The sequence below is a fragment of the Drosophila biarmipes genome, chromosome X, assembly GCF_025231255.1.
Source record: "Drosophila biarmipes strain raj3 chromosome X, RU_DBia_V1.1, whole genome shotgun sequence".
NCBI lineage: Eukaryota > Metazoa > Arthropoda > Insecta > Diptera > Drosophilidae > Drosophila > Drosophila biarmipes.
The window spans coordinates 21506510-21533231 of NC_066611.1; the positions used below are offsets into that span (position 1 = coordinate 21506510).

The 26722-nt window shown below is 44.1% G+C and overlaps 1 protein-coding gene across 11 annotated transcripts in view; it reads left to right on the top strand.

Moving 5' to 3' along the window:
- Positions 1 to 26722, top strand: part of LOC108023393 (ras GTPase-activating protein raskol) — a 41063-nt gene that overhangs the window by 1356 nt on the left and 12985 nt on the right. For 3 of the 11 annotated variants that reach the window (XM_050884720.1, XM_050884721.1, XM_017092827.3), the window contains exons 2-4: positions 8853 to 8965; positions 9190 to 9216; positions 9536 to 9728. In XM_050884720.1, the coding sequence (XP_050740677.1) occupies positions 8853 to 8965; positions 9190 to 9216; positions 9536 to 9728 (333 nt within the window). Of the gene's footprint in view, positions 1 to 7515; positions 7592 to 8852; positions 8966 to 9189; positions 9217 to 9535; positions 9729 to 11232; positions 11306 to 23757; positions 24389 to 25417; positions 25490 to 26722 lie in introns of those variants that run through there. The other 8 variants (XM_050884723.1, XM_017092828.3, XM_017092829.3 and 5 more) reach the window with 5 other exon arrangements.

The window sequence follows — 26722 nt, forward strand, 5'->3', positions numbered from 1 at the left end:
AAACCAAACATGATTAGGGGATCAATTGGTGAGGGAGTTACCTATCGAATGCGGGTCTCGAAAAAGGATTAAAACAGTGATCACTCTTTCTGAATAAAGCTTAAGTACATACTCACTGACTAAATTATTCACCCCAAAATCACAATGTAAAAAATAATTAGTCAACTGATGTCGAATATTCGTAATATAATCAGCAAAGGGGCATTATATTGTTTAAAAAACTGAATGTTTAGAAATTGAAGTCATAATCATCATCACACAAGAGTTATTTAAGCGAATTTGTATTATCTCTGAAGCGACATTACTGGAAGTTACCACCGAAAACCAAATGAAACACAAAAGTAATAGGTCACCGAGCAATATACCAGATTAATTCGCTCTCGAAGAAAGTACGTAAAGAACTCGAAGTGGCAATGGCAGTAGGCAGATAAGGCGAAAAAGATCTGAGGACAAGTATTGGTTCCCGAGGGTGCCCGCCGCCGGAAAACAAATGTATTTTCTAATCATAAACAGTGATCTAATGTGTACTCAAAGATTCTGACTTCAAAGTTAAGGAGCCAATAACTCATGGAGTGGCTGGCACTCTGGCTAAGAAACCTAATGACCGACTCAGATTGTTTTTCACTTGGCCATAAATCCAACGCCTTTTAAAGGGGCGGTAAAATGGTGAACAAGTGTCCATAAGTCGCGTTTTGATGCGACAGTTATGGGAGGTTCGTCTCTGGGTTTACTCGGGGCTCTGGCGGATGCGGAAGTGGAAGTGCTGGCGGATGTGGACGTGGGATGCGCTCTCCCCAGCCGAGTGTCTTCGTATGTTCGTGTCACCTGTGCAAATTCCTTGGCCTGGGAAAAGTACCTTCCCCGCACTCGGGCAGGTTCATGTTTGCGTCGAGCGTTTTGCCCCGTTATCTCCCATTTTACCTGCCGCAGGTCGGCGTTGCTGTAGCGCGGGGTTGGTAGGTTGCTCGGTCCGTCCCTCGGAAAGGTATAAACAGAAACACACACTCGCGCACAGCGAACACGGCAAATACCCGGGCAAATAGACAGTAAAGCCCCTGCGCAGGGCCTTTCATCGATGTCCAGGCGACCAAAGTGGCGGGGGTGGCGTGGCTTGAGCATGGCCTATCGTAACTCCAGAACTGGTTTTGGGATTGTTATGAAACTTATAGAGAGCGTGTATGATACGCTGAAAAACTGAAAAAGTATCATATTATAAATGTAATTTGCACTGCTCAAGAACTGTGAGGTTTGAAGGATGCTATAGATCTTACTCAGTATAACTCTGGACCCACGGATGGTTATAAAACCTAAGGAGCGCTGTTTAAAGTCGCCGTGGCCCTAACCTATCGTAACTCTGAAACCGTGTATTGGATGGATATGAAACTTACAGAGGGGGCGTATTATACGTTATACAATTGAAAAATCTTTAGTTGCGAGTGTAACTTTTAGCTTTGGCCGCCTGCGGCACATTCGTATGTGGGTATTTGGATTAGCATTGGGCACTGAGGGAACACGTACAACACACAATTGGTGGTATCACAGAGGCGCACACACACACCGCCCTGCCATCGTGATAAGTGGTAGCAACAAAGAAAAATCGAAAAAGGCCACCTTCGCCTTGAAGGCAACTGCTCTTATTGCCGTTTTTGGATTTCGTCGGCTTGCCCCTGCCTCATTTGCCTCGTTTTTCCATTTTTCTGGCCTTTCTGTTACGGTTACTTGCCCGCGGCGGAAGGAAGGTGTGTTTGCTTCCAGGTGAACACAGCCGACGGTGTGTGCGTGCGGGTTGGTGTGTCAAGGTCATCGATGGCCCTCTGCGATAACCTTTCGCCTCGCCATTTGGCTTCGTCTTCGTCGCTGCCTTTGTCTGTGACTCCGGAACCTTTGTTGTTGCCTTGCTGCACTGGGCCAAAGCCCACCTACAATCTGGGTTGACAAACAAGAGCGCAGATACTGGCAGGTACACGCAAACAAATTCCAGGTGTCTATATGTTTATAAATATACAAGATTTTGCATGCCCTAAGATCTCCACCCTCCACAGTAACCGCAGGAACTTACAACTCAGTATATACACTTATTTCTAAGAGACAAAGCCATTCCTTATCACGATTCGAATGTTTCAACAAAATAAAATCAAATTGGGGCTGCATTTTTTCAGTGCACTTCGAGCTGAGAACAAATCGTAGGGGTTCGATACATATGGTTTTTCCTGTTATTTCTTCTCTGTGGCTGTGTTGTTCTTCGTGTTGCCCGCTGGCTTGACATCATTTCTGTCATGTTTCGTGCTGTAGTTGCCTTTTTATTTGGTCGCTGTTAGTTGGCACAGTGGATACGGGCTACGATGTACCCGAGGTGTTCTGGAAAAGTACCTACAAATCAGAAATCTGTTTTGTTCTAAGGGAAATAGGAGAAGGAAGAGTTCTTTTGTAAAGAATACACTTCTGATTGAAGCTTACCGCCTAAGCTCGAGCTTCCCTCGTTGAGGCGTCCCACCGTACCCTGTTAACCCCACTTGGCTTTCGCTTTGCATGTCACTTGGCCATGTCCAAGCTCTTCTTCTTGGCCAGCTCGGCGCGGTTCTTGGGGCTTTGGCGTTTAGAAATTGGTTATGGGGCCGCTCGCGCACAAAAAGACCAGCAGGCCCATGCCAAAAGCGTTAAAAGGAAGACGGCGAGAAGAGGAGAAATCGACTGGGCCAAAAGGCAGGCCTCGCTGGAGGCCGAAGAGTGGGGAGTGGGGAGGGGGGAGTGCAGACTGAAGACTGGTGGAGGAGTGGCCAAGACACGGCGATGGAGAAGAACGATAAACGGCGGAGCGACACTCGAGTGTCGAGATGATGGCGTCATTAGCCTGGCCGAAAGCTTTTGTCGCTGACACACTTTTTGGCACTGCACTCGTTGTTGTTGTCCGATTCGATTCGATTCGATTCGATTCGATTTTTATGGGTTAAAGCGCCACCACCACCTGCTAGCTGCGAGATTGCAGGTTTCAGATACAAATGTATCTCTGCGCTTCCAGAGCTCAAACGAGCGCTTTACGGCTCTCTCTCAAAAACACAAAAACATGTTTAAAATATATTAGCGAAAAGAACTCAGAGCGAGTTCTTATATTAATAAATTTAATGAATAATAAAAATGTAGTTTAAAAAATAGGATTTTTGTATTTTACAAATTATTTGGCTTAGCAAGGAAGTATTTACGTAAGGGTCTCAAACGACCATCGCCATTTAGTAATATGACGGGTTTCGTTGAAGATATATCTCGGCCTTTATAGATCGGTAATTAGTTAAATTCGCTGGCTCAAGTTCAATGATCCCGTGCCCGAGAGACTTTCGTTTGAGGAAAACCTTTCCAACTGCAATCCGTGCCGGCCATAATCTGGCTGGGATCTGCCGCCGTCGAGCTTGACCCACTGCATCTGCTAGAAAGTGAAACATGCTCGAGGCAACCGGCTGGGATTACCTGTCCCCAGGTGCCCGGAGCGAAAGGGAGGGAGGCAGGAAGAAGGAGGAGACGGGGCGACCGGGGGCTACTACAATTTTCTATTTTCAAGTATCGAATGCGTTCGCCGTTGCCGTCGCCGTCGCCGCTGCACATGTTGCCCAACAACTTTCTATGAAAAAATTCACTTTTTCCCCTATGAGCAACGCAGCACACCACCTGAGTCTCCTCCACCTGAGTGTTTTTCGTCAACTTTTGGGTCCAAAGCCGGCCTCTACTTGTGCTTTGTTTTTGGGCTTTTAGCAAATCGAACTCGAACAGATTAACACGCTGCCCGCCGCTAAAACAAAAGGGAAACTTCGGTGAAAGAAAACCCGTTTCGTCGCCGTACTGAAGTAAAGCATGCATAAAGTGTTTAGAAAAGGCGAAGGAAAAAACCATTGTCCAGCTGGGACTCGTCGCAATCCGCAATCGGCTCCCCAGCGGATTGAATCATATTCGGGGTGCCAGAACACTTGTTTCCCCCTGCGAATCATATCAAAACAAATGCGAGCAGCATGTAAACACATTTCCCCGGGCTGGGTATGCAAAAAGCAACAGAAAAGTGGGGGAAAACAAATCACAGCCGAGGCATGAGGCACTCGACCAGCAATCCGCAAGTGTCGCGTTTTGGGGGCTAAGGTTTTGTTTAGACGCCCTGCCGCAGGCACAGGTGTTTACATTTCTTCCTCGGAACTGAGGTGTTGACTTGCCGAAATCGAAGTGAGCTGTGTGGAAAATGGGAGCTTTCGCTGGCCAAGGAAGTACTGACTCGGAAATATTATGTCAGACATCAGCAGTAGTTGGCACTACTCAAATTAAAATAGGGCATAATTAACTCAACTTGATTGGCCTGAAAGAAACACTGAAACCAGTTTCCAGTCGTTAGTTACTATATTCCCGCCCCGAAACCAATTTAGTATCGGAACTTCCTCCCAATCGAAGCACCGTCGAAAGAGCCCGAAAAAGATCTCCTGTGTGCACGAAGTATAAAAAGTTCCAGCCAAACATCAGCGGCGATTCCCCTTGTCACACCGCCAGAGAAAAGAAATGTACATACTCGTATAAAGCTCACAGCAGTGTGCGAGAGGCGAAGACTGGGAAAAGCCGAAGGAAAAGTCTGTAAGTGAATTGACAATTCGACAATCAAATGCAAGCAGGTCGCCGCGCTATTACATGATGCGAAATCCGAGTTATGCTACCATTCTGCATTGTGTGGCCTGCAGAGGGGCAAAAAGTGGCACGGCCCGAGCCGCTGCCGGATTTCAGTCTCCAGTTTTCTTTTTTGCCCGCTGGTTTGTGTTTGATTTCTCGAACGTTTCGCATATTTCCCATAAACCTAATTAAATGCGTTTGTTCGGTCGCTTACGCAACGCAGCGATTTGTGTCGGGATTGCGCGCCATCTATAGATACAGATACAGATACAGATGTCTGGGCACCGCGCGGATACATCCGAGTAAATATAGTTACGCATGCATCTGGGTCGGGCGGGTCACCGCCCAAATGCAGCACGGTGCTGGGCGGGGGCGGGAGGGCGCCGCCGAAGATTTGGGACAGCTGCAACATGCGGAAGCTATGCCATAAATGGGGCACTCGAAAAAATACACAAACATTTGCCTTTGATTGGGAGAATTCGGAACCATTCTCCAGAAACGTATTGGGTGTTTTCTAAAAATACTAGAAGTAAAAAAGCGCCAGCCCAAAAAGCTGAATAAAAGGGATGTATTTTTAATTAGTTATTGTGGAATAGGGCCAATGACTAATAAATAAAATCCATTTGGAAAGTGTATTTACTATATTTAGTTAATCGTATTACAGTAGGTTCCATCGTCACTAGATGCTTAGCTCCTTACGGGGCTTTTTGTTTGATGCCAGAAAAATGATTCTAAAATAGTAGCTTGCATACTATACTATACTAACTGAGGGGTAAGTGGATGAAAGTATCCTGGTCGGTTTTCTCTGAGTGTGGCCTGAGGGCGTGCTGCCACGCCCCCATTTGCTTGCGGCGGCCGAACAAAACGCCAACCGCACGAAAACACATTTCTTTCTTGTGGTTCGGCTGGCGACAATGGACGAGGGAAACCGCTAGGCTGCCCACCCCCACCCCACCCCTTCTTTAATTCCCCCTCACTCAACACCCCCTGGTTTTTCCCCCTCCCGACACCCACGCAACGCACAGATGACGCACAGAGCATAAATTATTTTAAATTAGTTTTAATTGGCAATGTCTTTCGCTGCGCCTTAACATTTAATAATTCAATTTGTGGGATGCGTTTTCCCTAGGTTGCGCTGGAAGGAAGCAGAGAGAAGCACATGAATCAATCCGGATTCCGATAGCAGGGCGAAGAATTCACAACTCGAATAGTGGGGAATTGTACAAGATTTCCGATGATGTCATTAATAATGCGCGGCGATAGCGAAATGAAAGAGCAATACGCTGGGAGATGTGAGAAGTTGGCGGCATGGTAATGAGATAATTTCAATTAACGTGCCGTTCTTGTGGCACTCTACAGTGCGTTTCGGGGCGGTAAGTCGATCGTTGAATAAGTGGAAATCTACAAGATCGCTGAGCGGCAAATTATTGCCCAAAGAAAACGGGCGAGGTTGGGTTTTTGAGTGATGAAGGGTTAATTGACGGCCTCTTCCTGGTGAATGAAACTTACTATTTTCTTTACAAACTATTTGGTTGGACTGTGGAGAACGAAAATGTAATTGAAATTGTTTCCAACTGTTAATATTTTTCTTTTTCTTAAACGTAATCTGAGCTCAAGAGGTCCTACGTGTCATGCTCATGACTAAAATAACACGATTAAATACTTTAAGTACTGGTCATAAGCTTATGTTTTTATGTGGAAAAAAGCAAAGCAAATGCTTTATTCATCTGGAGATAATTTCGTTGTTTACTTATCCGTGAATTATTTCGTATGAAATGTGTTATGCAACACAGTTTCATATTTGATTATTGTGTGCTAATGCCTCAGCTGCAGTTATCTCAGCGGCCAGTTATCTCAGGACTATTGGTTTTCCCAGGCAAAATTATTTGCCTAATTATAGAGACTAGCGAGCCCCAAATTCTAGCTCCGAAACGCACTGTAAATCTCGGGACCTATGTGTTCGACATTCATGCCGCGAAGAGGTTTACGTGGAATTAAATCTGTCAGTTGTATCTTATCTTTGTGGCTCCCTGGCGGTCACACAAACACATATATGATTGTGCACATGCCACGGGGAAATGCACTGCGGAGCGCAGATAATTCACAGATTGTTCGAATGCCAAGCCAGAATATTTTGTTTAATGAAACTCTGTACAAACCAGCCAATTCTTTTCATTACGGAAGATTCTTTTATTCAAAAAAGTATTTAACCTACATTTATGCATCTGAATGGTAGTAAAAATGTTACACCAGAGGCTTGTAGTTAGCTCTATCAGTTTGGTTTAAAAAACAAGGCGATATGAGTGAAAAAGATTGAAGTCATGGATATAATCTTTTTTTCCGTGCCGAGTTATTGAGGGGTAAGAATCGGCTGGGCGGGGGCAATCCAAAAACACTTGTTTTTCCACGTTTTCCACGCTCAGATGCCAGCTGATGGCCAGTGTTTGTGTGTGTTTGTTATTGGCCAACCGCAAATCTCCGCCCCCTCAGCCCCTCAGCCCCCCTTGACCAACGACACCTGTTCCGTGCAGAAAAGAAAAACCGCTGACACAGTGCATTGAACTCGAGAACTCAAAAAGCGAGAAATTCTTATGCAAAAAGCAACAAAAAATGTGGAAAAATGAGAAAATTTATAATAAAGAAACAAACGGCCAGCGAACGTTGGAAAAAGAAATATTAACGCAAACTTGCTGAGCAACCACTTCGTGTTCGCCCCCTCTCTTTCGCCCGCCGTCGCCCTGTCTCTTTCTGGTGCTCCGACGTCACCGCGTAGTTGGTGTTGCTGTCTTCACAATTACTTACAATATTTATGTTAAATGGGCAGACGGCGCCGGACTTGAAAAATACGCTCACTCGCATGCACATCGGTTGTGTGTGAAATAATTCGCTGCCTAAATGGGAAAAAGTGGAGAACGCAACGAAGTCGGACTTCAGAAAACACTAGGAGAAAATCGTGGTATGGCAAACCAAACACAAAGCTTCAAAACGTTTCCCCTAAATATCGTAGGGATTTTAAAAATATTGTCTAATTTACATACACAAGGGTACAAAAATCACATTCCCAAGGGTTTTAAAATCACTTTTGAAGTCATTTTGTAGGTACCAAAAAGTATGCAACAATATGTATACAACTCACAAACGCCTGGAATTAATGCATTCCTCTATTCACTGCATACTCTTAGACACCTAAAATCGTTTAAATGGGATTCACTGAAATAATATTGTTTATCATACTAATAATACTTCTTGAAAAAGTAGAAACATTTTTGACCCCCAAAATAATAAGCCTGTTGTGCTTTCCTTATCATAAAATCCTTTTGTTTGCTAAGTAAGAGGGTTAAATATTTTTTAACTAAAAAAATGTTTTTTGAAAAGTCTGTAAGCTTGCTTGCATTGATCGGATTTAATCATTTATTTCCGAAGTTCGTTGGTTTCTTTACGTGCGTCTCGCCCACATATCCACCAAGCTCAACTTCAAATAAAAATCATTTTGAAGCTGCCTCACATTGTTATCTCATAGACAGGAGGAAAAAGAAGAAATGAAGAAGGAGAAAGCAAACTGAGTGAGACGAACTCTGAGAACTCAGACACGCAAGCTGGAAGCTGAACGGAAAATAGGCATTGGATCACAATGGCGGTTCAACTTGGCTAAGCAATTCTCATTGCTGTATCCATTGTTGTAGCTACAGTATCTTCTTCGGCTCCCACCCCACGCCCCTCGAACAAATTCTAATGCACATAATCTGCACATTAGAAACGGCAGTGCAGTCCAACGATCCAATTGGGCCCGCAGCTTGCGATTGCAGATGCATAAATAAATAATCTGGGCCCCGGTTGCGGCTGCCTAATTTAAAACACGCATGCGCCACATTTTCCGAGAGGTTTTCAGCACCATTACATGGCATCTACATGACGTTTGGCGGGCCCAATTTTGGACTTCTGTCTTTTATTTTTTAGCTGACCTAAAGGCGGTTTTTTTTATTTTTAAACCAAGTCTGGAGATCAGTCATCTCGCACTCTACATTACAATGTCGAAAGTAAAGCTTTTGACATGCATTTTACATTTGGGGTAGGAATAGAGCCCGAAAGCAGGCAACACTTTTTGGCCGACAGATGGCGCCACAACTGATAGTGTGGATACTTTTCAGTTCAGCAAGTTAAAATTAACATTTATCCATCGTAGTTTTACCAAATAAATAAATAATTCCATCCCACAGAAACCGAAGGAGAGCTGACTCGCCTGATCAAGACGCTTCCCTGGGGTCCTTTGTATTGCGTCCTGCAGCAGGACGACCAGACCTTCACAGCCTACTGCAGCGAGGAGATATCGGTGAGCCCCCCAGATATACCCGTAGTACACCTAATGTATCTGATAGCGCTTGGCTACTAACCCAAAGCACACACCCAATCGTTTGTACACTGTAAACATCAAGTTCATTGGCTTTGTATTTTCGTCTGTGTACATCTTTCCCTGTCTCCCACAATTGCACACTATCGCTAACAAAATGGATGTAAACAAACCGCTACTACTACTATCGTTCTACTAACCTGTAGATATTCCCGGCCACGCCCAATAAGGAGGTGGGTAGTGTAATTCGAGGCGGAACTGAAAGAGCTCCATCACAATCCAACCGACACGTTACCGTTTCCGATTTTAGGTCGTTCGCGTGGTGCAACTTCACTTCTTCCAGTGCCAATTTTTATTATCTGTACTTTAAACGCCTGGCACTAAAAACTTTTGGCAAACACACTTTGAGCTTGAATAAAACAAGAGAACTTTCCCAAAGAAGTCAGGAAGTGAATTTGAAGCCCTTATGATTAAATCGGAAACCGTAACTGTTCTCTGACGTGTTCTTTGCTTATGTAATGATAAGCTTTGTCTTCCATCCCTGACCTTTAGCGGGGAGATGTTTGCTACGAGGACATTCCACGGGTCCGGTTGGACCGGGTTCGGCGGCCGGCGAAGGCTCTGTGGGACGGACCGCCGACCTTGGCTGAGGAAAATGAGGACTCCGATTCGTGTGTGGGCGGAGGCGGCGGGATGAGCGGCATCAATGACATCGTGCTGAACACGACGCTTTACAGTGAACTAGGTAAGTGTGAAAAGTAAATGAACCAAAGTACACAAGAAAAGGTGTTTCGGGTGTTGTTTTGCAAAACTCCGTTTCCGTGTCATTAAAAACCCAAAGAAGGCAAGGTATAAGATAAATAAGTGTGACCATGGTCATTGAAAACAATCTAAAATTAGGTTATTTTTGAATTCTAAGCACAGGTTGGTTTAGGGTTTTTAAAAACAAACATATAGATGTCTACTGCTGTTCAGAAGTAAGTGATTTCACAGGTGCCCCTGATTTTGATACATCCCCCACTGCGGGTGTAATGCAAGATTAGTATGTGAGACCATTACAGTTGAAAACATGCTAAAATTAGGTTCTTTTCGAATTCTTAACTGATGTTGATTCAAGGTGATGGTTTCTTACTGGGTTTTGAGAACCATAAAAGTATGGATTTCCACTGCTACTGAGTGTGGTATGTCCCCCACTGGCAAGTGTTATGCAATATATGGCTTCGCGTCAGGTGGATTTGATTTTGTTGGTGTGGTCAAGCGGCGCTTTAATTGCATTTGACCGACCGGCAAGCTAGCTCATCAGTGCCCACCAGTAATTGCAGTTTTTTAGTTTTGTGTGTTTCGCCGTGGGTCCGTAACACTCTTCGATCGTATCATGAGGTGTGTGTAGCTGTGTCTCGGCTCTTTATATTCTGTGTGTGAGTAGTCAGGAAATTTGTTCGTACCGCCGTCGCCGCTGTAGTCACGCATGCCGGAGCATTAGGCACAATGGCGATCGGGAGGCGGCTGGGGGCTTGGGTTGGTTGGAGTGGGAGGAGTGGGTGGTTTGGGTGGCTTGGTGGCCGTCCGTCCAGCCTACACTTCAGTCGGTGCCGAGATTGGTTTGGTTTTATTGCCCCCTGCAAGTATCTCATATGGTAAATTTTCATTTGACAGCCTAACAATAGGCAGTGAATTTCTCAGAGCTCCCACTCTTTCAAACCTCAATGCTTGGGATCCCCAGACTTTACCTTCATAGTTCTGTTTAAAAACCTCTTAGTCTGTAGAAATTATTTTTTAAACTGTGTGTTTTTCTTTCAAAAGATATGACCCTTTCCTTAATATAACGCTTTTGTGATAACGCTTTCAACGAGCTGTCGCTATGATGAGCTCGTTTTCGCACGTTCTGAAGATAATCAGAAATGCATATATAAAGTAAAATATTTGAATTTTCAAGCCGCATTTCGTTTTGAAAAACAGGTCTGGCTGGCGTTTTGAAGTGTTCCAATAACCAAATTCATAACCTATTCAAAACAGCGGTAAACGGCTTTCCGGTTTCCATTCTGAGTTTCTCCCAGGCATTTGCATGTTTTCTTCTCCTCCTTTCTTCTTCCTCTTCCCCATCCCCGTTCTCTGTTTGTTCCACCTCCCAAGCGTTCCATCAATGGGGCTCGCAGCTGGCGCGAGCAAGTGGGAACGAAGCGGAAGGGAGGGGGTTCGTTCCGTTCCGATTCGTTTCGTGTTTGCTGGCGATTTCCCAGTCGTTTTCAGTCGATTTTAAGCTTCCGGCGCAGGCGGTTCAAATCGCTCCGTTCGGTTGGTTTGGCGTTGTTTTTACTACCAGTTAACAGTTCGATTCCTGGCCTGGCTTGGCTCCACCAAATAATAACGAAGAAAACTCTACAATACACGTTAAAATGTGTTTATTTTTTTTTAAATTTTTCTCGAGTGAAAATCGTAGCAAGAGGCATGGAAAAAGGCTGAAAACATGGCAAAACTATGCGGGCCTTGCTTGTATTTGTGCGTGTGCGTTGCGTTGCGAATTCGAAAATGTTCTAAAAATAAATGCAAACAAAAACAAACAGAATGTGAAAATCGTATGAAATACAAAAAAAGAAGGAAACTGAGCAACTACAAAGGCAACTTGCGAGTGCAAAACCCCCCGACCCCAACCCCCTCTTAAAGAAAAGCCCCGCCCCCGCATTCTGACATGGCTCATCATCGTCATCATCTGGCTATATAAATTCAGCAAAATAAGCAGCCAGACATGGTGCACAGAGAACAATTTCCATGCGTTCAAGAGAGTTTTTAGGGTTTTCTCCAAAATTTGGATCGGTGTTAAGTAACGTTCGTAATTATAGTGCCGAACAAGAGAGGTACTCTGATACTGGAACTAGTTTTTAGATTGATATGATCTGGTGATATGATATGATCTTCGAAATAGTTTGATATTGCAGTATAGATAGTATGGGTACTCTTTTATCACAACTAAATTTTCTATTCCCAGGAGTGTTAAAGAGCTTAGATATGATCTACTAATATGATAAGCAGTTTGACATGGCCTTAATCCCCAATTGTTCTCTGTATATGTTTGTATTTGGTTTCTGGTCTACAAATTCACATTCTCGCATACGACTTGCGTTTCATGGGCGGTTTTCGATTTTTGTAATTGTTTTCTTTTTTGGGCGAACAAGAAAAAGCCACCATTGAGGCAGAAAGAAAGGAAACGAGAAAAGAGAAAAGTGTAATCTGCATTAGGGAAATGAGCGCTTGACACCGTTTCAAGGGACACCGGAAAGTCACGTTGTTCTTGTTATTTTTTGGCTACTGCAAACCGTTTACGGCCATAATCGTATCCGGATTAGCTGACGTCTGTTTTTGTCTTATTTTTTGGTATTGAAGAATTTGGAACATGGCACCAGGGGGGTGGGGTGCCCTTAGGGAGCTTCTGGCACTGTGGCTTGTTATTGGCTGTGAGTGCTTGTTGTCAGTTGGGTTATTGCTGCAATCAGAAGCCGTTGACACACATAACAGCAGGTTCAAATTTGTTGCTTCCACTCGGAACACTGGGAGAAAGGCCTAGGACTGAGCAGGCGCAGGTGCTTAATGCCAACGAAAATATCAACCAATTGTATAACGCATAACAAGAAGCATTATTTTGAATTTGTCTATTTTAAATTTAGGTTAAAAAGTGAATGGTTCAAATTAGTTGCTGCTTCATACACTGAAAAAGGCGGAGTTGAACAAATTATACAGCATTATTTTATATTATGTTTATATTATTTTGAAAATTCAAATACAACCCAGGTGCCAGTTTCGCTCTGTGCAGCTCCGCTTAATCAAAGCTTCGAGGCCCATGCAAATCACATAAAAGTGTTAAGCCCGGCTTATTGACTCAACAGCAACAGCAACACCAGTTGCAGTTGCAGCTGCAACATCAGGCTAAACGGCTTAACGGAAATCGAAACGCAATGCAATGAAAACAAAGCAAAATGAAAGAAAAGCAACGCGAGGAAAAGCGAGCCAGCGGGCGAAAAGCGAAAAGAAAAATCCAACGCCAATTGACACCAATTAAATAATTTGATGCACATGACCCACATTTTATTTATACATGCACCTACTCGGACGCACTGTATGTGCGGAGTATGCAGAGCCGAGAACACTGCAGCAGCAACTGCAACATCGACAGTTGCTGTTGCAACAACAGTTGGTGAAAACGATGTAAAAATAGCACTTCAACTGCATTTCGATTCATCTATGCAGCCCCGTCTGTCGCTGTGCAAAGAAAAGAAATTTCACTCTCGATCCGAGTCTATTTGATTTCGAGCAGTTGTCGGCCGTCGAGAACTCTACTGTTTGCTAAATTAATAAACTGAGGCTAACAGCTTGTCAGTACAGTTCTATTGGTGCCCGTAAATGGAGCACACTTCAAACCGAGCTGATTTCTAAAAATCCGACTTTGCTTCGGAGCACCACAGTGATGTTCTGGTATACCGATCTTAGCTCGGAAATCTGGAATGATTCAGGCTTTCATCTATCAGAACATTTACACACTGAGGAAGGGAACCAAAAATAATAAATGAAAACTAAGGAGCTTCGTGGTATGATATGATATGATATACTGTTTTATGATATTAGGTGATACGATATGATATTTTATTATTTGGCATACCGATTTATTCTCAGAAATCTTGAAAGTTTAAGGACTGTACGCATATCCATCGGAAGATCTGTGAAAGGTATGATGTATCATGAGGTGATTTGAGTTTTGAGCCCTGGTGCATGGGTTTCACAACACCTTAATGGTGGTTATAGCACAGACCACTGTTACGATTCGAGTGTCTGGCCCACGTGGAGCTCTGTTTGCCTGCCACAAAGCGTGTTGGCCATAGGATTTCTCAGCAGTCGATCGCATTTGCGGCCATCATCTTTTGTTAGGCACTGTAACAAGGGAGCTGTGTGTAATTGTTTGAGATCTCTGTGTTTTGTTTCCAATTTTCTGTTTGTTTTGGCTTCGGCCTGCCCTTCTCTTTGCTTTGTTGTCAGCTGATCTTCCTCTTGGATTTCTCGCCTTTTCCCCCAGCTTTTCTACAGTCCCCCCATTTTAGCTGTGTTTTTTCGCGGGGTTCATGGCAACAGAGCCGCCTATTTGCATTGCTTGAACGGCGACGAGGGGCGGCGTTTCCGAGGGGCCAGAAGGGGGCCTGGGGGCCGGCACATGTCACATTGGAGAGCTTTTTGAGTTATTATTGTGAACAAGCTGCTGTTGGCAGCTGAGTTGCAGTTGCGGGGCCTAGCCCGCGAGAAGCTCGCACATATACACCGCCATACCTCATTGTTGCGGGTGAAATTTTCAGACAATGCGATCCCCCTCCACTTAAAAAAGAAAAACACCCATCTGAGCCCAGCTGATGTTTCGTTTGCTGTCGGTGATGCACAGAGAGAAACTCACACATCATAAACCGTAGGTGGCAGTTGTAAAGTATCTCACTATGGTAGCATTCCCTCCAACAGTCAATTTCCTTCTGTGTACTGACTGCTGCCGCTGGTAATTATATGCGCAAATAGTTAAAGCCAAATTAAAATGCACTGCAACGGGCGGCGGACGCTTGGAAATTGCTTTTTCAGTTTTTACCTGGCTTTGGCGCTGGTCATGGCCCCTGCTTTTTGTTTCGGCCGCAATGACTTGGCCAAATGCGCTGCAATTTAGGGGAAACCAAGATTAAGGCTCAGTGGGAGTACTCTCCTTCCCAGAGGGTTCTGCAGAAGGTTTTAAGAAGCTATGAAATCGGTACAACACTTTGGAACTAGGGTACTCCCGATTTCCCTGCCCCTCGACCGCCTTTCTTTTGCTACCCATGAGTGCGGAGTGCTTTTGCATTTCCGCTGCCTTGAAGTTTCTGTCGATCTCTCGGGGCTGCTAAAAATTGAATAATTCGAGTCATAACTACTGCAACAACAACAATTAGCGGCGCGGCGGCACAGTTAGTAATTCATATATGTCATAAATCTATCTGCCGGTCTGTCGGCGTTTCGCGTTTTGCGTATCCGTAGCTGGGCTGTCTGTAAATGTATCTGTATCTTCCACTTGTCTGTCCGCGGATTGCCACACATCTGAGAGATGTCGTCATCGCACTGGCTAATGCACGGCCTGTTGTATGGGATGTACAATCGCCGCTTTTCTGTGGCCCGGGACACGCCCCGATCTATATGGGATATGGTATAGATGGTTCAGATGGCCGTGGTGTGTGCTGTGTGGCATATGGATATGGTGGCAATTGCTGCCAGCGAAACATCAAATTAACTCGATTGTATAATCAAGTGGCGGCACCAGCCTAATCGTTGTGCTGGATGAGTGATAAAGCAGATGATGATGGATCGTGCGGCTTAATTTGAAGGCTGAAGAAAAACCCTTTATTATTTTGGCCACAGTGAAGGCAAGAGTATAGGAAAAATACGAAAGTAGATGGAACTATGCCAAAGTACGGTTTTGTGTTTATTATTTGACAACTCAGAATGTAAAACATGGGAATATTGTTTTTTAGAACATAAATAAAATGCACAATCCATACAATAATATTTTATTTACTATTTTTTTTACATTTTTCTTATGACATATTAAGACCATAATTAATGGGAAAAATTCCTTATCTTACTCTTGCGATGCCACCACAAAGTGGGATGTGTGCGGTGTGTATGCCTTTTCGGTGCAATTTCTCCTTTTGAGAACTGGTTCCCCTATTTGCTTTTACTGTGGCTCGATTCAAACAATATCCACCCAACCAATCGCAGTCCCACCGATTTTGTTTATATTTTGACGAGCACAGCCGAAATCGCTCGGTACGCTTGATTTGTTTACATTGAGCGAGAAATTTGTTTATTTCGCACCTTGAGGTGCGTTTGAAATCATTTCCAAAAATATACACAACTTTTCGTTTTCCAAAGCTCTCTCTCCACTCTAAATTTAGCGAGCCAAAAAATTGGAAAAATAATCGCACGAACCACTATACAAAACTAAGGGAGAAGAAAGAGCAGAGCCCGAGGTACAAGTTCACACAGTTCTGCTGAAAACAGTTAAGCTGAAAATATTAGGCCTGCCAGATCGGCCTATGAGTCCACGGCACTACGACTGCTGCTCCCAAAACCCCCCTTTCCCCTTTCCCCTGCCTTTTCATTTTTTCCCTCACTCGCTTGGTGTAGACCGAAAAAGCATTAAAACAGTTAAAATTGCTTTATGTATTTCAACATGGCCAACAATGTTGTTGGCTGTCTGCCGGAGATGGCCCCATTGGGCGCTACTTAGCCACCGAAAGAGACGGCAACGGGGGATGAGAAAGAGGGGGCCAACACTGCGAAAAAATTAATAGGCTGTAAAGGTGCATATTCAAATAGTTTCGGATTTTACTTCAAATTTTGAATCTATATTTAATGTTCCTGTACTATGGAGTACCAACACTGCATTCCAACCTCAAATGTATTGCAAACCTCTTCGGAAACCTGGAAAATATCCCTCTCTGCACTGAAGACAATGAGTTTGCTCCTCTTTCCTTTTTGCTCAGCAAATAATTTACATAATATGCAACCCAACACATGTTGACACGAATATCGGGGCCCAGGGGGCACGCAAGGGCTCCAAAGTGGGGGCTACTACGACTTAAGTTCGTCGTGTGAAAATTGCGTCGTCTCCATGGGTCTGCACTGCTCTGCACTCCCCTCATTTCATTTTTTGTGAAAGGAAAGTGGCTCAAACAAAAGTCGCATGCTGATGACGGGTGTTCTAACGGCAGTCGGGCTCTACGGCCATCAGGGCAAACAGAACCGTAGAACGCGATTAGTAAGTGCACAAGTAATGGCTGGGATCTGGGAACCTCATTTGCGCGCTTATTCACAGCAATTATATGGCTCTGAAAAATCCAGAAATTAGCACAACTTCCTGTACTGATTACAGGTAATCAGTTGCCTGGAGGCTGGAAATTATATTCTTATTCATTCATTATATTCTACATTCAAATACGTCTTTTAAACGACGGAGACTTTTTCCTGTGGTTCTTGGAAGAGGAACCCAAAACTGGACTCCAAGATTCAACTGTAATTGTGTTCCCTGTTATTCTACGTTAAAAGTATTATTTTTAGAGATGATCTAAATTATAGTCCATTTACGTGTTCGCTTTATTGGTACTTTCAATGGCTTTCACAGTGGGACCCTAAAGCAGTCCTTCTATAACCCAAACTAAAGGTATTGGATTGCGATTTAAACGTGGGCTACCTCTATAGAATCGTGGTCGAATTCCCCAATATTCTACATTCAAATTTTTCTATTCAAAGGTGGTCCAAATTTCAGCCCATTTTAATGTTTGCTTTTTTCGAATTTCAAATGGTTTTCACAGTAGGACCCCAAAACTGCCCTTCTGTAATCCATGACTTGAGTTGTAGGATTCCGTTTTTGACGTGGGATGCCTTTTTAAAATCGTGCTTAAATTCTCTAATATTCTACATCAAACTTTTTCTATTTAAAGATGGTCCAAATTTTAGCCCATTTTCATGTTCGATTTTTCCGTAATACCAATGACTTTCAGACTGGGGACCCAGAATTACACTTCCAAAATGCATAACTTGCGTAATTGGATTCCGATTTTGAAGGTTGATATCTCTATAAATTTGTTGTTGAATTCTCTAATATTCCACATCAAACTTTTTCTATTTAAAGATGGTCCAAATTTTAGCCCATTTTCATGTTCGATTTTTCCGTAATACCAATGACTTTCAGACTGTGGACCCAGAATTACACTTCCAAAATCCATAACTTGGGTATTTGGATTCCGATTTTGAAGGTTGATATCGCTATGAATTTGTTGTTGAATTCTCTAATATTCCACATCAAACTTTTTCTATTTAAAGATGGTCCAAATTTTAGCCCATTTTCATGTTCGATTTTTCCGTAATACCAATGACTTTCAGACTGGGGACCCAGAATTACACTTCCAAAATGCATAACTTGCGTAATTGGATTCCGATTTTGAAGGTTGATATCTCTATAAATTTGTTTTTGAATTCTCTAATATTCACCATCAAACTTTTTCTATTTAAAGATGGTCCAAATTTTAGCCCATTTTCATGTTCGATTTTTCCGTAATACCAATGACTTTCAGACTGTGGACCCAGAATTACACTTCCAAAATCCTTAACTTGGGTAATTGGATTCCGATTTTGAAGGTTGATATCTCTATGAGTTCCTAGTTGAATTCTCTAATATTCTATATCAAATTTTTTCTATTTAAAGGTGGTCAAAATTTTAGCCCATTTTCATGTTCGATTTTTCCGTTTCCAATGACTTTCAGACTGGGGACCCAAAATTACACTTTCAAAATGCATAACTTGGGTATTGGATTCCGATTTTGAAGGTTGATATCTCTATGGAATTGTTGTTGAATTTTCTAATATTCCACATTAGAATTTGTTTATATAAAGGTGGTTTAAATTTAAGCCAATTTTCTTTCATGTTCGTTTTTTCCGTATTTCCAATGACCCTCACCGTGGGACCCCAAAACTGCACTTCTAAAACCCATAACTTCAGTTATGACGTGGGATACCTCTTTTAGAATTCTGCACTAAAATTTGGTCATCAGATTTCTCAGAAAAGCCAACCGAACTTTGTTTTAAACTCTTTCTTTCGGCTTAGGTTCTCCCACGATTTGTGCTGGATTTCTCGAATGGTTTCGATGTCTTCCAGATCTTTGATAAGTATCATTCCCACTCTGGCATCGAGTGTGTAAGTGTACTGTGCCTTTACATGAACTCCCTTCTTCGAGATTATACCTAAAGCCCCCTCCCCACTTATTTATCTGATCACTTCAAATAAGAAACCGCGAGTATCCGTCGAAAATACGAAAACGTGCCTTCAATGACAACCGGACGAGAGCAACAATTTCACTTTTTCGTCGTATTTCGTTGTGGTTGGCTGGTAATTTAATTTGACTGTGGATCAACGACCACGACCCCCGCCCAAGCCCCAAGCCCCCCATCTCCCTGACCTGGTCACTGCGGGGTACTTTGGTTAGTTGTTGTTTGCAATAATCATCATCATTATTGGTATTGTTCTGAATGAATCACACAAAAGGCAATACCGCCACGCCGCCCCTTGTGAAAATCACCTCACGCCCGTTGGCCATATGTGTCGAAAGGGAGGAGGGGGTTCAGGGGGAGTAGAGTCACGAAGAGGGTGTATACACTCCAAAAACAGAAGTACAAGCACTTGCTTTTCACGATATTCTTGGTACTTCTCTGTATGGAGCGACGCCATAAGTTACAAATTATTAGGACCCCTAATTTTAGCCATATTTGCACCTTAGTACCTTCAAGACAGGGCTTTGGGGCTCAGAGCGGTTGTAAAATCGTAAATATGTTTACGTCTTATGAGGATAGTACTTGCAAGGCTAACTTGCCCACCTTACTGCTCTTAGCGGCTTGGCGGTTTACCCTTCCAGCAAGGTCATCCAGAAGTCGTTGCATTTGAGATACTTTGCCTCCGAACTCTTCGGTGTCGCTGCATCTTTTCCCTGGCATTTTATCACTCCCCGGTGCGGGGTTCGGAAAGAATATCTGTCGGATACACATTGTGTGTATGCTGGCCTGTGTCGCAATTATCGCCGCAATCATTGTGGTCCATTTTGATCTCATCACTAACGTCAATTACGCCGCGACTTCAATTCGCCGTTTGCCGGGAAAAATGGGTAAAATGAAAATAACAACAAAAATGCGAGGAAAATAAAAATGTTGACGGAGACGAGCGGGCTGCAGACATGGATGCGAAAAAAGAAGATGGAAGAAATGCCATAATAGAAATCTAAGATCTTTCCCTCTTTTTCTGCCCGTGCTGCTGATGTTGTTACTGTAGTTGCTGCTGATGTTGATCTCTCAACTGTTTTGCCGCAGAGGGAAATGACCTGGGGACCGGTGCAGAGCCCACGGCCCTTTTTTCATTCAATTCCAATACGCTCGTACACAGCCCCAGCCCCATCCCCAGCCCCATCCCCAGCCCCATCCCCGGTCCCAGCTCCGAGCTCCCCAGACCGTTTTGTCCACGATGCGCGGATTCACGAACCCGACACTCGCAGAAATTGCGATCGAAAAACATGTTCGCTTAACAATTTTAATTTGGAAGTTTCCCCAAACATTCTTCATGCTGTCCTGAATTAAAAAACAAATACTTTTATTTTGATTTGAAAGTACTGTCCAAGAAATTGTTTTGAGTTTGTAAATAACTTTTTAAAAAATGCTTTACAAGCTTACATTTTTCTTATATTTCATAGTATTCATTATGTGTTTTTTTACCCGACTCATTGAAAAGAAAAGCAGCTCTTATTTCAAACATTTACTTACAGAACTTTAATGCCAATAAGATCATTGGGAAACTTTAAAACTTCGGAATGGGGTGACATTTTTGCGAGTGCCGCGCTCGTTGCATAACCATCGCCAAGTGCGATCGCCGGTTGCGCTCTGCTGGCGCTTGGCGTTGACTTTGACGTGGTGTTCTATGGCGCTGTGTCTATGCGACAAAAGATGAATAGATGGAAAGTTTCCCACGTATCCGCGACGAGGGCAGACACCAGAGTGCCTATTATAAAGCGATACTCATTATAATATATATTAGCCGTAAACCTAATGAGCTTTGGCTCCTCCTCGCGATTTTGTGTGGGACCTTGGCTCTGGTTGGGCTCGGGCTGCTCCGGAACGGAACCATAATCTGCCCAGTGGACGCAAGAATACGAAATTCTCGTGAATGGGAGTTCTTCTTGGGCCATAAAAACATTCGCACTTGCGAGCGTCTTTAGGCTGAAAAACCTCGCTTTGAAGTCAAAGTGTGTATTCTTTGAAGTGTCTCTTGAGCTATTAGCAAAATACTCTCCCGTTTTTCCTTATATCCGTAGTATCACCGCCTTCGGTCTTGGGTTTCATTGGAAATCGAGGTGTTTTAATGCCAAGGGAAAGCTTGCGCCGCCTTTAATCGGATTGCTTGGGATTTGGTAAAGCGGAAATGGGAGATTTACCCTTGACTTGGGATCATTCGTCATCCGCTGGATCTCCGCGCCATTGTTCATCGCCCCTCGACTCCAGTCACTCTGCGTGGCCCACCATCCGGGGAGTGACAGGTAGCCCCCCTGGAGCAGTGTGTGCTCCGCGAGTGCTCTTCGAGATATACGTACCTGCATTCGTGCATATATAATCAGTTGAGTCTGGGCAAAGTCTATGATTGGATTGACGCTGTGGCCCGCCGGTGTTTGAGCTGGTCGCTGTTGTTGTTGCCAGCGTCATCGACGTGCAAAAATGCATCTCAGCCAAATTATTCATTATGCGGACGAGACGCCTCCGAAAGTAAATAAATAAAAAATGAATACGAAAATGAAAATGAAAAAGCCCAAACAGCGTAAATAAAGCAAACACATTGTGACGCCAACGCCGGCTGCATTAATCAGCAAAAAGTGCAAAATACACACAAAAAAAAGACGCAAAAATAAAGAGGAGTCGCATGGGGAAAAAGAGCTTTCAGCTGGGAGCGTTGCATGCTGCCTGTATATGGCGCATCCGTTGCAGTTGCCGCTTTTGTTTGGGGTTTTTCTCTTTTTCCCATATAAAAACATCAGTCGCCGGCGGAGAGGAGTCATGTGACCATAAATTGTATGGCAGGAACCAAAGCCAGAGCCAAAGCCAAGCGTCGCACATATAGCATATCGAATTCTGAGCACCGAGCACTTCTGGCCATTGGCTTGCACTTCCGTTTGAATGAAAGGCAGAGCTGGACAAAGGAGAGTCGGGTCGGGCGATCGGGGCGTTCTGGGCTTACAGGTGCCAACGTGGGCGACTCGCTCGAGTAACCAGCGAGCCGTGAAAGCAAGCACTCTAAAACATCGGAGGTCAATTTTCGGATTAAACAAAGACATTCCCTTCCAAACTACAGTCGCTTCACAGCTCTTATCAAGTTATTAATTCAATCTGGAAAATGGGCCATAATAACAATGCCATTTCATTCATAATCTCACTTGTGTGAGCCATTTGCACGGGGAGCTCGTGGTCCGCTGAACGTGTGCCGGCAGGGGCTGAGCAGATTCCATTCGAAATCCATAAATATTTTATGTTTTTAAGTGATTTCCGATGACTTATCCCAGCGACTGTTAGGAAGGTACATTAACATTTTTTGAGTTGAAAATAAGATGTATTTTTTCCAAAGCCACAATATTTTTCTCCGTGTTGCAAGACAAAGAGAGCTATACAGAGAACAGCTGCTGCGTGTCTGTCGTCGCTGCTGTCGGAGAAAGTAATGAAAAAATAGCCAAGTCTGTGGCGAAATTTATGTTTATCACCAGAGCACGCACACAAAAAATTCAACTAGAAAATATGACGGTTAGCAGGCAGTTTTCTTTTCGGGCACGCAGCAATTGAAAGCAGATATGGAAAATTATTTTAATAGCAATGAAAATAAAGTAAAAACGCGAAACGCACGCAAGAGGAAAATCCAGTAATGGAAATCAGCAAACCACAAAATTGAGGCCTAGAATTCACACCGGCGCACACACAACCCAACAAAAGCCCAGTTTTTCTCTTTTTTCTGGCTTTTTTGAGGGGAAAATGCAAAAACCGAACAAGAGAAAGCCAGCGCCAAAGCCCCGCAATCATTCAAGATTTTTAACGCCTTGGGCTGATTGCATACATTATGATTGCCGCCATTTAATTGGCCTGCATTTATCGATTGGCACCCAGACTTAAACGGCGCGATAAGTGAGAATGTTGGGTGGTAGAAGAAAACTCTGGCTAGAGAGGAGTTTGTCACTAGATAAAGCCTTATTTAAGCAAGAACTGGAACCATTGTTAATTATAGAACAATGCTGTGGGGGCTTTATAATTTATTCACTCATTGCTGGGCGATTTCTCTATTTCTCGATCAGATGTGGAAAACCCCCTCCCAAAAGCACCTACAGCTGCTCATACATAAACAAACATGTCGTTTCTAGTTCGATTCCGTTTCGTTCCTACTCCGCTTCGTTCCTACTCCGCTTCGTTCCTACTCCGCTTCGTTCCGGCTCCGCTTCGTTCCGAACTGTAGCACCAAAACCCAACGAGCGTAAAATTGTACAAGTTAAAAGGAAAATTTAAGCCAAAATAATAATGTATGTGTGCGATATTATTTATATGTTTTCTCTTGTTTGTGGGTGTGTTGTTGCGCAGTCGCGCGTGTGCAAAAGAACGAGAGACCACTTGGAAAAATTAGCTAAACAATTTTCGAGTCACAAAAAAGCAGCGAAGTCGCGGTCGTAGGAGCCTTTAGATTATTATTTTTGGGGTTCAGTGAGGGGTGGAGGCAGGGTGGAAACCGGTAGGGGGTGCGCTTCAGAGGCCAACACGCAGTGACCATAAATCTTAATTGCCCGACGCAGGCAAGCGAAACCGAGCCAAGCCGTCGATGTCAGATGGTTTGGACCCAGAAAAACGGAAACAGCCCTGTGTAACCGAAGAAGATAGGGATATCTGAGATCATATCTTATGGGTATTTTATGCCTACCATTTAAAGGACTATTCTAACCCATGAACTAGAAATTTTTCACTAAACAACTCCATGCAACATCATATAATTTGGGATCATAGTGCATATCATCAATGTCAAACGATAGGAGCTTACATTTGAACACTGTAAGATAGGGTAGGTGGTTTCCATTGCCGCAAAGGTGCCAAGCCAGTCCAGTGAATTCGAGTCCAACCCTTCGCGAGTGATGTGAAACTCATACCTGTCCCTTCTCGCACAGGAAACCATGTCAAGGTTAAAGAAAAACTGAACCCACAAAAGCTGAGAACAAAAGTTAACACAACTACCACGGCAACACAAACCAAAAACCTGCAAAGGCAACTTTGGCAAGGATACCAAATACCAAAAAGAAAACACAGCTAACCAAATCAGCATGAACTGCGGTGCTTTGCGTGCAATCAGCGACGAGGTGCAAATGCAGTCGGCGAACTCGACGACGCCGCAGCAGCGGAAGATGCACTCCATGCCGCGTGCCACTCCGCAGAACTCCCAGGGCCCCCAGAACTCCACTCCGAACCCCTCGAGAGCGGCCGCGGATCTGCAGCCCCAGACGGCGGCCCTGCGGCGGAGCACGATGCCCCGCAGCCGGGGATTGGCCTCCTGTCTGAGGGGCGAGCGGGACGACGCCCCCACCCCGCCCATCCACGAGGTCCACTGCGACGTGCAGCAGCTGCAGCTACTGCAGCAGCAGCAACTGCAGCAGCAGCAGCAGCAACAGCAGCATCAGCCGCAACAGCAACAGCAACATCAGCTGCTGCTGCAGCAGGAGCAACTGCAGCTGATGAAGGGCGACCAGGAGCGCATGTCTGGCTCCGGATCGGCTGCATCCACTCTGGAGACGACGGGCAGGAGTGAGTATAGTCTGCGGTTTGAGATATTGCATATAGCAGATTGAAACAGGCTTCAAAACGATAATAGCTTCGTCATATTGGCATTGGAATACCAATGGGATCGTTCAGTTAAGAATTGTATAAGACCACATTTTGGGCTTTCATATTTATAATAAAAAATATCTCTAGCTTTGTACAATACCCACAACATTCTAAATTATACTTTAGATCACTTGGTTCTGGTTTTTAGCTGTTTTATACGCTTCTCGATAATATGTACATGTTCCTATATTCTTTTATACGACATAAACCACTAAATAGTATTCCCTAAAAAAGTATCAGACAATTTCGCACCACTTGATACGAAATCTGAATTCTGCGACCCTAAAAGAGTTGAGGGTTTTTTTATCACTCATCGCTTTTTCTCGCAAGAGAAGCACTTCGTATCAGCGGATGGATGACGGATGTGACATCATCGAGAATCCACAATCATCCGCAATCATCTTTGGATTGGTCGGGTCGGTGGTGGTCCGTCCGTCCACCAGTTCGTCGGTTCATCAGCTCGGTCATTCCGCTTTGAAGTCAATTGTGCGGCGGCATAATTTTCAGTTGCACAGCTACGACTGATGACCCGCGCGAAGTAGATAATGCAGTGTTGGCTGGCCGGAGCGAAAAAAGCGTCAACGGAACAATAATAACAATAATGCCTGAGCTGGGAGCCAAGGGGCACTCTTGGAAGACCCAGACTCGGACTGCGACTCGGACTCCTGGGTCACCTACAACAATTGCTCAATTTACGAGCTTGCCCCACATTGTCGCCATCCGCGAGGTCTGGCAATTGCACATATCTACCGCATCTCTCGTCTGACTCGTCTGTATTTTTCATACTTTGCATTAATTGAAGTGAATTCACAACACGGGCTCAAAGGTCAGGCCTTGCAAATGGGTCGAGTTTTGCAAAACACGAAAACACCTAGTACTTTTAGACTACGCCGGCTGCCATTTGCATCAACACAACTAATCCATTTACCCCCTTTGTTCCACTTGCAGGTGAGTACAAGTCGAAGACACTGCCTCGCATACACTTCGACACGGCGCTGAACGACACACCGCCCCATGAAGGTAACACAAAGTCCCCCGATTGTTCTATTGATTCCCCACCGCTCCCAAGGCTCGTTACTCATCTTGGGCCCTGTGCGTATCTCAATGTCGCGACATTGTTTGCCCGATGATTCCCTGGTTTGCATGTGGCGCTTAGAGACCTAGAAACCTAGAAACAAATGCGCCTCTTTCGCCGGCTCAGCGCAATGCGATCCGCTCTGACTTATCAGCAAGTGCTGTATGCACGGGCACTATCACTTTCAAGGGCGAAATCGTAGGGGTGTTGTAGAACCCTTCAGAACCATCGCTGTTTTGGCGACAGCAGATGAGCAAATTCCGGAAAGCATAATCACAAAACGATTGTAAAATAAACAACGAAACAGGAATTAAATCCACATTGCAGACCGATAAGCAGGCCTCGGAATTTGACACTCCGAATTTAAAACTTCGAGTAGATCTTTCATTTCGCAAATTGAGTACATGGTACTAACATTTACAAGCGCTTCACTGTGTACCACCCAAAGACTGATTCCAGTTCTTAAAACGAGCCATTAATATTTATAAACTACACGGCATAAATTGGATTAATTGAGTTGACAACTTGTGCATTCACTCCCTTCAGCCTTATTTGTTGTAATAGGAACTGGTTTTTCCCCATAATAAGCAGGTGTAAATGCTTTTCTTTTAATCAATAGTAATTAATTGAAATGGCACGATCAATTTCAGTTAATTCTTCCGTGTATTCTCAGAAAATACATCTATCTGCATAAGTCCAGGCGCTTTAAAGTGGTCCTCTGTAATCCATCTACATGTAACTTGTAGGATGTCTACTTGACATGACAGACACCCTACTAAGGCCGAAAAGTATGCAGCATTTTGTGGCTGGCACTATGTTAAGTTGCATAGCCCACATTAATGGAGTACTTCATGTTGGGAGGGGAATTCCGCATTCCTTTCAGAGTAACGGAATTCTGGAGGGCGAGACGTGGCTTATATAACGATCGCCTGGTCAAGGGTTGGAAAAATACAACGGAAAACTCCCCTCCACTCGCACAGTTCATTGTGCCCCTATGCTAATGTAATGCCGGGGGAAACGGAAGTGAAAATGGTAACTTCGCGCCGCTCGTAAACAAGTCTTCCGTTTCGCAGAGGCGAAGGAGGCGAACGTGTCACATAAAACCCCATAGTCACGCACTTCCGCAGTGAAAAAAAGTAAAATAGAGGTGGGAGCGAACCAAGCGTTACGTCGGGTGG